At 44.3% G+C, this 12,294-nt stretch overlaps 1 protein-coding gene across 5 annotated transcripts; it reads left to right on the forward strand.

Annotated features, from left to right (window-relative positions):
* The first annotated feature begins 124 nt into the window (after positions 1–124).
* mfsd13al (major facilitator superfamily domain containing 13a-like) lies at positions 125–8,254 on the forward strand. Of its 5 annotated transcripts, none has more exons than XM_066689454.1 (7): positions 125–207; positions 1,165–1,447; positions 2,775–3,521; positions 3,890–4,044; positions 4,206–4,289; positions 4,681–4,824; positions 6,734–8,254. In XM_066689454.1, the coding sequence occupies exons 2-7, from the start codon at positions 1,220–1,222 to the stop codon at positions 6,873–6,875; spliced, it is 1,500 nt and encodes a 499-aa protein (XP_066545551.1). In that variant the 5' UTR covers positions 125–207; positions 1,165–1,219; the 3' UTR covers positions 6,876–8,254. The 5 variants fall into 5 exon arrangements, with proteins under 5 accessions (XP_066545551.1, XP_066545553.1, XP_066545552.1 ...); XM_066689456.1 differs by having other exon boundaries at positions 190–290; XM_066689455.1 differs by lacking the exon at positions 125–207 and adding an exon at positions 218–501.
* Positions 8,255–12,294: the final 4,040 nt, after the last annotated feature.

The following is a 12,294-nucleotide window of genomic DNA, read 5'->3' on the forward strand; positions in this document are numbered from 1 at the left end:
CGGTGACGTCAGACGGTCTTTAAAGAAGTGTCAATCAACTCTGACACTCCATTCGTGCAACGTTTCAGAATGCGAAAGGGCGGGCTAGAATCGTCAGCCAATGAGCAAGGGGGATGGGCGGGCTCTTGTATTTGGGCTCCACCCACTTCCTGGTGTCCTGCTGGAGTCAGTCGTGATGCGACGCTGTGGAGGATTGTCAGCAAATCCGTATGTTTTGGATGAAATTTAAATCGTTCTAACCCAATACGTCTGTGTTGCAGGGAGAAGCCAGAAAATAATGAACGTGATACGTAAGATATTGCTAGAAGTCTGTTTAAACTGAAGGCATTTCATTATTTGCAGTGGTTTTGCTGCTCGTCACAATAAATGTTGAAAATCACAACACTATGGGAGCCTCGGTTGTACACATTTGAATGTTTAAAGGTCAGTCTCCATTGTGTTTAAAGTTGTCAAGAGCGAGAGGATGAACAACGTTTAAACAGCCCTCCTTCATTTTACTTGGTAAAATATGTTTCAATTACGTTTATTATTAATTAAGTTGCTTGAGATGCTCGTCGTATTTCTCGTAGTAAAAAGCAAGATAATCCCCACGTTTAGCGCGAAACTTACACCAACATGAACTGTCTATTATATTAGAGGAGTTTATTTCAATGCAGGTAACTTATCTCTGCTGTTAAGATGTGACTTTTTATTGTGAAGTGCCGTTTCATGTCTGTTATACCACGATTTAGACCCACAAGAGCACAAGGTTAATGTTTTACAGTTGTTATATAAGTTAACAATCAAAATGAAGGGCGGCTTTCCCAGCTTCTGCTTGATATTTAACTGTGAGTCTGGTCTTTACATTTTTCTGATGCTAGTGTAACTTGGCAATTCATTCAAGACCTGCGGACGGATGTGTTGCAGATCCGGTTTGTGTAGGGAAAGCATGTCGGTGGAAACGTCATGTGAAGATGCGCATGGATTGCACCATGCAGAACTGCGGAAATGTGCGCTGCTTGTGTACCTGAGGACTGACTGTGAGGAAAGTCCTGTGTGTGCAGCATCACTGTTTCCTAGTATATGTACTGTTTTTGCAATATATATTTATTATCAATGACTGACTATATTAAGGAGCTAGTCCTGTCCACACATCCTGGTTTAAATCATTCCCCTGTGTTTTAGGAAAGTCTAACCCTTGGTATTGGCCCTGTTTGGGAGGCCTAACTGGCGGCTGTGGATGAGTTCCCGGGCCAGGACGCACGATACCTCGGGAAAACCCGCTCGGGGCAGCAGGAGAGCGGGCAGCATGAAGGCCCTGTCCAGGTTCGGGGTCCATCCGGACGCCCTGGCCTACTCCATGACCACTCTGGGCGCCGGGATGATGAACAGCATCTTCAGCTTCTATTACGTGAAGCTCTTCTTAAACAAGTACAAGATCTCTGAAGCCGCCTTCCATCAGTCGCAGGTGAGGCTTTGTTAAAGGTTTGAGTTTGTTGATAAGAAACGTCTAAATGTTTAATTGTTCATATGTATGGCATTCTAATTAAATATTTCTTGGAGCTGATGGATTAAGTCTGCAGGTCGTGTATGTAAGAGGACACTAAATCTTAGCAGCTTGAAGTGACCCAGTTGATCCGCCTAGCTAAGTCAACTCAGTACTAAAGGGATTTTCAAAGTGTAGTGCACGCTTCACTTAATAAGGAAGTGTAGTTCTGGCTTTGTGGCCAAGGAAAGGAGAAAGACCTAAAGGTTTATGTAAGAGTCCGGGAGCTGTTTCCCTGCCTTTTTTCTTCCACTTGTTGTCTTTCACAGTACAAGGCCATGTGCGGAGTACCGGTCTCTGCAGTGTCTTGTCTGAAAAGTCCTCAAACTCAGGACTGTACTGTTGTTGCAAAGAAAATAATCACTGGAGAGTCTGGCCTCTGTGGACTATAGAAAGTGCATCAGGGTAGGAAGGATTGTCAGCGCAGTGTTTCAACATACTGATGTTTAGGTCTGAGGCAGCTGAAGTCATTAGAGTAGCTGCTGCTCTTACAAACCACCAAGCAGGGGTTTCATCATATACCCATACCCAGGACTTTGGGAGAAGTAATGTGTGGCACCAAAGGAAAATCTTAATCCCACCTGGGTTAATTAGCACACCAGAGGGCACAGGAAACGCAGGGATGTGCTGTAGGAAGTGCAGTGCTCTTAAAAATGAGCTGTGTTGGAAGTCTAGTCTGCTGTGCAAGAGCAGTTAAATCTGATTTTGTTCACATCCGGCTTAAACATGTGGGAGTTTGTCCCATGGATATCACAAAGTATTGGTCCAGCTGTGAGCATTTGCTGATTTCCTGTAGTCTTATGAATAACTGACAATATATATTTAAAAAAATAATCATTACAGCCATTTTCTGAAAGCCCAGACAATGTAAATTCCCAATGAAAGGAGGGACACATCTGGCTCCTGTGTGTTACTAGTCAAATAATAAGAGAATCCCATCCGGTCGTTTCAGCGCTTGTTTTAACCGCTCCTTGATTATCTGGGGCTATTTCTATTATTTTCAATATTGTCACCTATGGTTTCTTTTGTCAGGTGCTTTCATCTTAGGCTACTTAAAAGGTTTACAATACTATAGTATATGTAATCCGTATGCAGTACTGTTTATATATTGCGTTTGTATGGATACAGGGAGCTGGGCTGGATTGCAGTTGAAGGCTGTTGCAAAAAACTTAATTAGCAGGATGATGACAGAGTCCTCCTTCACAGTAAGGGTTCCCAGGCTCCTCACCTGTGCCCCCCCTTCCTGCAGGTGATCTACATGATCTGGAACGCAGTGAACGACCCCCTGTTTGGCTACCTCCAGGACAACTCGAGTGTGCCGTGCTGCTCGCGCCGCAGGCTGGCCATCCTGTACGGGGCGCCCTTCTACGCCCTGTCCTTCCTGCTTGCCTGGTTCCCATGGCGGGCGTACGCGGCAGGCGACTGGCTGAGCGGCGTGCATTTGCTGGTTGCGCTGTGTGCCTTTGACGGCATGCTGACCTTTGTGCTGCTATCCCAGTGCGCCCTGTTCGCCGAGATGTCCTCCGAGCACCACAGCCGCCTCAAGCTCATCAAGTACAGCCAGGTGGCATCGCTGGTGGGCTCTTCCAGCGTGCTGGTCTGTGGCCTGGCGTCGGGGAACATGGACGATTTCCCGGCCTTCCAAGCGGTCACGGTGCTGGTGGCGCTGCTGGCGTGCGGGTGCATGCTCTACACCGGCCTGCACAGCCAGAGCCGCTACGAGGCACGGCAGGGGAGCAAGGCCGAGCAAGAGGCACCGCAGGGGAGCTCCTCTAGCCCTCCTGGCCTCTCCCTGACCTCCATCTGCTCCATGACATGGCAGATCCTGACCCAGAGGGACTTCCAGCGCTTCGTGACCATGAACTTCTTCCAGGTCTTCATGGTGGCCTTTTGCAACAACTTCACCATGATCTTCACAGAGCACCTGGTGCCCAGAGACGCCCTCCCCCCCCTGGCCAAGAGTCTGATGTATGGGGCCGGGTTCATCTGCCCACAGGTACTGCGGAGACACGCTCACGGCACAGCAGGCCTTGGTTAAACATTACCCCAGTATGAATGCAGAAGCTGTTTGACCAAATTTACACACATTTATTTATTTATCTTCCATGGTCTTTATCATTTTTCTACATTAATCCAAGATCACAATGAGATAAAGCCTTTATTTTGAGTTTATTATTTTAAAGCAGAGAAGTGTACAATGTAACCAGATTGGTTAAAATTACTGACCCTACATTTGTTTTCCTTGATGTACACCCATATTCATTTCGACACAACTGACAAGAGGCCCTGTGCCGTGGCTCCCGCTGCTGCAGCCCTCGGCCCTGAATGCTGCAGTGCTCATCAGTGTGGCCTGTGTTTGTGCAGATGGTGGTGTTGGGCAGTCAGAGGCTGCTGCGGACAGTGGGATACTACCGGCTCATCCTGCTCACCTTCTACCTGGAGGTGGGGGCTGCGGGGGTCATGCTGCTGCTGGGCCCACAGCACTACTACATCCTGGCTCTGTTCCTCACCACCAACATGTGAGTGACGGTGCTCTGAGGAGGAGGCCTCGGTGACGTTGCCAGCCCCCGGCAGAACGTGGGAGGTCCGCACACTATGCAGCCTAGAGCCTCTTCACTATGGTCAGCTGCCAGGCGGGCAGCCCCTGTCACTCTGACTGCATTGTCCTTGTGTGTTGCAGGGTCCTGGTCCAGGCCGCTTTCAGCCTGTTCAACCTGCCCCTGGCCGACATCATCGACGCTGACCTGCAGAGCAACAAGCGCAGGTGGACCCTCCAGTCCACACTGCTGGCTGCCTCCCGGCCTACCTCTCATCTTCTTTCTACTGCTCTCTTCCTCTCTGCTCTCTCTTTCCCCCTACTTCTCTCTCTCTTTCTCTTGACCTCTTTGTTGTTCTTTCCTTCCATCTGTCTTCTCTTTTTCTAACTCACTCTTTCTTTACTTCTCAGTGTGCACAAAGCTCAACAGTCTTGATTTATCTATTATTAACAATAATTAATTCCTTAATTCGGCCAGCATGTTCCAAATGAGCCACAATGGCTAAAATGCCAGGGTTGTGTTGTACAGTTTTCAGAGGGATCACCCATCCCATTAGTTCACCTAGTGTGCCACAGCACCCTGTCTTTCGCTGAGGCTGTGGGTTTTATTTCCGCCCAGCTCCCCGCTGTCCTCCATGGTCTTTGGCACCAATGCTCTCTTCACCAAGCCTGCCCAGTCCCTGGCACCCATGCTCATTGTCAACACCCTCAACCAGTTTGGCTACGAGACACTGAAGGATGTAGGAGCTGCTGCAGACCTCAGGTAAGATGAGCACTGGTTTAGGAGTAACCCTCACACCCTGGCTGTGCTCCCCGCTGCGGCTGACCTTTGATCCGCTGTGATGTGGAGCACAGAGCTGCTGCTGTGCTTGTGACCTTTGCCCTTTGGACAGTCTGCTAATCACCCTCCTCCTGCAGGCTGTAATCGGCAGCATGGAGCGGTGGGGAGGAGCCGGGGCTGTGTGTAGACCACCTGCCAGGAAAGTAGAGTGACAGGAAATTTTAAAAACAAAGGTGCTTGTGTCAATAGTGTGTAATATTTGTCTAATAACTTGTCTAATATTGACACAATGTCTTGTGGACTACACTCTGGTCTGACTATTGTCTGCTTCCCCTCTCTCTTCACCTCAATGAAGGAGGATTTTGAGAAATAAATGCCGATTAGAAGTACACCCCTCAAAATAATCTCATAAAATTCCAGTTAAATTAAACATTATATGAAACTATACAGGAATATTTTATGTCTACATTTTAAGATTAAATGTAAGAATAATCTCCAGCAGGTTCAATGTATTTTCATGAGCTGCAGCCCTGGGTATGTATTTAAAGCAGCCATTGCAGAGACAGTGCCATTTTCATATTCTGTGCGTCTCATCGGGTAGTCGACTGTGGGTTCTTGTGCAAGATGTGTGACTAGTCTTTCACACTGCGTGTTAAACGGTTTCTGACTGCCGAGCCTGTTTGTCTACTAGATTAATTTGTAGAAAGCTAGATGCCTCCTACATCACTGTAGAATACACGGTAGAATAGAGTACTAGATAGCGAGTGCGTTTCTGCGTCTCCCCTTCGTGTGGAGCGTAGGACTGAATCGAAAACGACCCAGTGGGCCTGTGAGAGGCAGGTCAGCACAGTGTGAGAGTCTTCGCAAAGTAATTTCAGAGGCTGTGTGCTGAAGCAGTGACGGGCTGTGGGGGGGCTCCATCTGTGGCAGCACCCCCCTGTTGTGAGTTAATTAAGATGACATACGTTTCCTTTCTTAAGATCCTCAAAACTATTTCAAAACACTCCTTTATGTTGTGGTCCTTTACCAAGGTGGTAGATTACATCCTGGCATTTTAACCGGATAAAGTATTTTATGATTTATAATTAATAATATTATTGTTACTGGACGTAGTGGAAATATTCACATATATAACCATGTATGTATACTGGAAAATTTAATTCTATGTAGTTTGTAGTGAAGATCAAGGTGAAATGTGTTCAATCGGGATGTGCCCCCCTGCCCTCCCCTAAGAAAACTAGGCTACAGAAAGGTCTGTGAATAAGCAGACCTTAAAAGAACAGTGACTGGAGCACAGGGCATTAAATCACAGTCAGCCGTTTCAGCCGTGTGTATCTTAATGGACTGCAGTGTCTCGCACAGTGAACAGAGGGCGAAAGTGAAACTCCATTTCTGTAAAGTCAAGAAGTCTAAGCTGTTAATATTGTCATGCGTTACCCTGCACACTGCCCCCCTGTTTGTCAGCTGCTGGGCTGCCAAGCAACAAAGATTTCCAGGAATCATCCTTTCTCTCTAATTGGATGGTGTGAATGGAAAGGATTGGAGAGTGACGTCCCGATTCCTGAGTCAGTGTGACTGCGTGTCACCAACCTGCAGACGCCACATTCGTCTGTGCGCCGTCCTGCGGTCAAAACTGCTGCCGTGGCCCCCTCTAGTGGCCCAAACAAGCTAGTGCTCTACTTTGGAATGAGGATGTGCAGAAAGGCCATTTTAATCTCTCCTGTCATGCATTACCTTCAATTAAAATATTGCATCACCCTAGCAACTTTAAGCAAATTACTCCAGCCTGCGACAGCCTCACAGGATATTTTGCAAGTGCTCTTCCACTGGGGTTGTGTTGAAATAGTTTGAAATACGAGTTACCCGTGTCTGTTTTCTCTCTCTCTCCCAGTTCTCTGCAGGCTCTCCACAGCACCATGTTCTACCTGGTCTGCCTGGTACCCATGTGTGTGGCCGCCATGCAGATTGCAGCCTGGACTCCCTTCTCCATCAGAGACAGCCACACAGTAGACGCCAAGTACATCGAGACCTAGAGACGGCGAGGCCTGGAGCGCTGGACAGGCCGTGGTGGGTGGAGATGCCCTTCGAGCCGTGCTGGCCAGCGCTGGTCCTGGAGAGTTGCAGTGTCCAGTCTCTGTAAACCCCAGATCTGCGGATGCTGTGCACGTTGTAATCAGGACTGATCCAACGCATCCAATCAATCAAGCCATTAGTTGTTTGAATTAAAAAATCTATCAAAAGCAGAAGACACTGTGGTTCTCCAGGACCTGGGTTGGCCAGCCCTGCTTTAAAGCAAATTACCTCTAGATTATTTTATACTTACAACTTTTTTTATTCGGTTTGTTTTTCTACATTTTCTTTTAGGTGTGTGTGGGTGATGTTTATTGGTACAAATCATGGAGAATGAGTAACAAGGGAGCTTTAAAAAACTGTTCCTCTGAAGGTGGGGAAACCCAGAGCTCCGCAGTGAGAACCATGCAGGGTTGTTTCTCTGGTACCGTGCTCACCCATCAGCTGAAGGGATGTGTGACCATGTGGAAATTGTTATGGGATCAATGGGTCAAAGGTTACTGTCTGTTACTGGTGTACATCTCTGGTTTTATAATTTCTCATATGGGAAATGTTGAATTGCAAAATTTTAGCCAATTTGCAGTTGAAGTAGAGGCACTTAAGAGCTCTGTAGATACTGTGGCTCTCCAGGAGTGGCATTGTTTGCCCCCTCATGTACACGGGAGTCCTGCTCGTTCTCCTGATAGTGGCGCTCCCGTCTCCAGGCTGGCTCTTTTGGCCAGGATCCTGCCATTCTCCTGATCCTGCCTGATCCTCTTTCCTCGTTGCTGTTGAACCTAAACTGAAGTCATCTTTTCCTTCAATTAAGCTTTTTGTCCCCAGCTCCTGTGAAGTCCTTCATATGGTTTTGCTGCCAATTAAACAACTCTGTAATGTATGAAGAGTTTTTAAAGGCCCACTACAGAACAACGTCACTTATGCTCCGGTCACATGACTATATCGGACCAGTAGAGGGCAATGTCAGCAGGGCCTGTCTGCAGCTGTCCTGTGTTTAATACAGGGGGGGGGGGCAACTGCCAAACACTTGGAAGTTGTGAAAGTAGCTCCTGGACAAGAAGACTAGATTTTGATTGTCAAATCTTTAAAACCCAACACTGATAGCCCTGGGACAGCAGAGGCTGCTACCTGTAAGTATCCAGAACCTGGAAGCTGCCGACCACAACTATGGTTTCAGAGTCACTACTCCATGTGAGGGGTGTGTACTAGGTGTTGGGAAATCATCACTTGTACCTGTATCTGAAGAAGAGTGCGTGTTGTTTTTGTTTAGTTTTTCCATTTCCGTGCAGCATTGAACTGAACTTCTGAATATATATATTTTTTTGTAAATAAAATTTTAGAAGCAGTTTTGTTCTGGTTCTGTGTTTTTTGTTTTAAATTGGGTGGGGGGGCATTTATGTGCATCATTTTCTGTGAGTTTTGCCAAAGAGGGCAATCTGTTGAAATAAAGTAAAACCAAGGAATATAGGTCAATCTGATTCTAGATCAACAGTGCAGTACAAATTCATTGCAGTGCGAGTCTCAGACTGCAGCTGCACACCTCGCTGTAATCCACACAAAACCCCAGCAAAGACTGGTGTAAACAAATGCATTGGACAAGGGTCTGATTTGGCTATTATTTTTCTTATATAGTTTTACTTAGTGATCAGTAATTTTATATAGTCTTTTGGACATGTAAACCATTAGTCATGATTCCAAGCTTTACCAACGATTTTAATATTGTCTGATGCACTAAAACCTGCTAAATTAAATAATGGCTACTTAAGCTTTCCCAGAAAACGGCTGCTGTATATTTGTCACTGTGAAGCATCAAAATCATGAACCTGCGCACTCAGGAACCTGGTGCCAAAAATAAGTAATTGTAATAGATACAGTTTAAATACAAATTTAATATAATTAATCATTAAACCCTACAAATTTTACTTATTAAGCACTTGTATACATTATATTCAATATATAGTAATTGATCATATATATTGTTGAGTGTAAAGCCAGCGTATTTGTCATTCATAACGTATAGAGCTTAGAAGGTAATACGAATGAATAATATTATGCGTTTGATCCCTCATCTTAAAATCTGTTCATCTAAGGGTCAGGTGTCAAAACGGCCGATTATTGTCACGGCAAAGCATTAGAATCACAGAAAAACGCAGCGACGCTCAGGATCGCACTCTGGTGGCCACAATTAAGAATTACACCACAATTTAACATGAAATGATTGTGAACTTATGTTTGTGATGTATATTATATATGTTTTATTAGTTTATTTGTGAAATAACTAGATTAATAAATAACATATAGTATTTAATTAATACACCTCCAAATTAATTAATACATCTACTATATACACTCACCTAAAGGATTATTAGGAACACCATACTAATACTGTGTTTGACCCCCTTTTGCCTTAATTCTACGTGGCATTGATTCAACAAGGTGCTGAAAGCATTCTTTAGAAATGTTGGCCCATATTGATAGGATAGCATCTTGCAGTTGATGGAGATTTGTGGGATGCACATCCAGGGCACGAAGCTCCCGTTCCACCACATCCCAAAGATGCTCTATTGGGTTGAGATCTGGTGACTGTGGGGGCCAGTTTAGTACAGTGAACTCATTGCCATGTTCAAGAAACCAATTTGAAATGATTCGACCTTTGTGACATGGTGCATTATCCTGCTGGAAGTAGCCATCAGAGGATGGGTACATGGTGGTCATAAAGGGATGGACATGGTCAGAAACAATGCTCAGGTAGGCCGTGGCATTTAAACGATGCCCAATTGGCACTAAGGGGCCTAAAGTGTGCCAAGAAAACATCCCCCACACCATTACACCACCACCACCAGCCTGCACAGTGGTAACAAGGCATGATGGATCCATGTTCTCATTCTGTTTACGCCAAATTCTGACTCTACCATCTGAATGTCTCCACAGAAATCGAGACTCATCAGACCAGGCAACATTTTTCCAGTCTTCAACTGTCCAATTTTGGTGAGCTTGTGCAAATTGTAGCCTCTTTCTCCTATTTGTAGTGGAGATGAGTGGTACCCGGTGGGGTCTTCTGCTGTTGTAGCCCATCCGCCTCAAGGTTGTACGTGTTGTGGCTTCACAAATGCTTTGCTGCATACCTCGGTTGTAACGAGTGGTTATTTCAGTCAAAGTTGCTCTTCTATCAGCTTGAATCAGTCGGCCCATTCTCCTCTGACCTCTAGCATCAACAAGGCATTTTCGCCCACAGGACTGCCGCATACTGGATGTTTTTCCCTTTTCACACCATTCTTTGTAAACCCTAGAAATGGTTGTGTGTGAAAATCCCAGTAACTGAGCAGATTTTGAAATACTCAGACCGGCCCGTCTGGCACCAACAACCATGCCACACTCAAAATTGCTTAAATCACCTTTCTTTCCCATTCAGACATTCAGTTTGGAGTTCAGGAGATTGTCTTGACCAGGACCACACCCCTAAATGCATTGAAGCAACTGCCATGTGATTGGTTGGTTAGATAATTGCATTAATGGGAAATTGAACAGGTGTTCCTAATAATCCTTTAGGTGAGTGTATTTTACTTATTCTATAATTGATAACTGTGTTGGACGGTAGGAGTGCTCTACATAGGCTAATACTGTGCGTTTTTCGTTCATTTATTGTTTCGTTTTGAGTCACTGAAATGTGTTCGTTTAAGGGGCTGGTGCTTGAGATTTCTCTGAAAAGGCCGATTTTTTGTCACGGTAAAGCATTAGAAGCAAAGAAAAACGCAACGACGCTTATTAGCGCACTCTGGTGGTCAAAATGAAGTACAACAGACAATTTAACATGAAATTATTGTGATTTATTTATGTATCTATTATTATATATATATATATATATATATATATATATATATATATATATATGAAATAACGATTAATAAATTAAATATAGTATTTAATAATAATAATAATAATCACGGAAAGCAGTTCACCATGACTTCCCTGTTAATTGTCTGATGTAATTTGTGCGTTTATCTTTGAGTCTACTGTTTATTGGACAGTATTAGCTATGAAGAGCCCTGTTAAAGCCCGTCACATTCATGAATGACAAATAAATTGGCTTTATAATGAAAACAATATATATTATCAGTTATGACTATATGTCAAAAATAATGTATACAAATTGTTCCTGTATTAATATATATTAATGTATTCATTAATTGTGTGGTTTAATGTCTAATTTATTTAACTAATTTGTATTTCAATTATCTCTAATGGAAATTATAATTTTGGCAGTACTGAGGGTCCTATGTTTTCTTTGATTCTAATGCTGTACTGTAAAATAAATCAGGTGTTATCTGGGTAAATCTCTTTACCCAGCCCTTAAATTGGAGACTTTAGCGCATTGTGAAATATTAACAAGTGAATTGATTAAAAACTAAGTGCTATAAATCACTTAATTACTGACAGGCGGTAGTGGTTAGGGCTCTGGACTCCTGAGCAGAGGGTTGTGGGTTCAACTCCCAGTGTGTGAATCTGCTGTTGTACCCTTGAGATACTATATCTAGATTCCTTAAACACCCAGTTGAATAAGCAGGTATTTGTATAAAATAATGTGATATATTTAAAGCTGTGCTACTTCATATATTGAAAGGTTGCTGTATATATCCAATGTGCCCTCAATCAGAGGTTGAAGAAAACAAATTGTGCTAAGTATATAAACCATATCTTATTTGTTGAACAGAGTATATAAGAAGCATATTGACACTCCTATTTCCTCTCAATAAATAGTTAACTATTTCAAAGTGGGTGGAGGGGGGAGTAAGAGAGCAGTTTCTTGACCTTTGACTCATTGTAAACACTGGCAAACACACCAGCCTGCTGCAGAGAGATGCATACTTTTTCTTAATAAATACAGCAATGCATGTGAGTGCACTTTATACTTTCAGTTGAAGGCATGTAAAAGCTTTATTACAGATTTACAATAAGAAAAACTAATAATCATGAATGACTCCATCTATAACCCCACTACTTTATTGCAAGACCCCAGGGCTTGGGGAGCTCTACACCTCCCACATCATGTGAAGCTATTATGTCTCAAGCTGCTGTAGAGCTGGAGGCACCCTTCTCACCTGCCACCTGGGCCCCCCCTGCCTGACTGCCCCAATCAGGAGCAACACAACTGCCAATCACCACCCACAAGTATTATTCACAACACAGCCATAGTTAGTCAACTCAAAAGGTCAAAGGTCAGTCACACTACACGACAACAGACCGGCACAACTAGCGCTGGGCCTCCTGTGGACGGGGCTCCTATCAACCCTTCAGCCACGCAGCTGGGCTAACAAGGGATCCGCTTCAGTGGAGAAAGGCCTTTAATGTTACAACAAAAGGAGCCTTCACACAATTTGCAAGAAT

Source organism: Amia ocellicauda, chromosome 17 (assembly GCF_036373705.1).
Source record: "Amia ocellicauda isolate fAmiCal2 chromosome 17, fAmiCal2.hap1, whole genome shotgun sequence".
Taxonomy (NCBI): domain Eukaryota; kingdom Metazoa; phylum Chordata; class Actinopteri; order Amiiformes; family Amiidae; genus Amia; species Amia ocellicauda.

Coding starts and splice junctions, on each gene's coding strand:
- mfsd13al (XM_066689454.1), top strand. CDS start 1,220: ATGAGTTCCCGGGCCAGGACGCACGATACCTCGGGAAAACCCGCTCGG. Junction 4,290..4,680: donor CTGCAGAGCAACAAGCGCAG/GTGGACCCTCCA, acceptor ATTTCCGCCCAG/CTCCCCGCTGTCCTCCATGG. Junction 4,825..6,733: donor GGAGCTGCTGCAGACCTCAG/GTAAGATGAGCA, acceptor TCTCTCTCCCAG/TTCTCTGCAGGCTCTCCACA.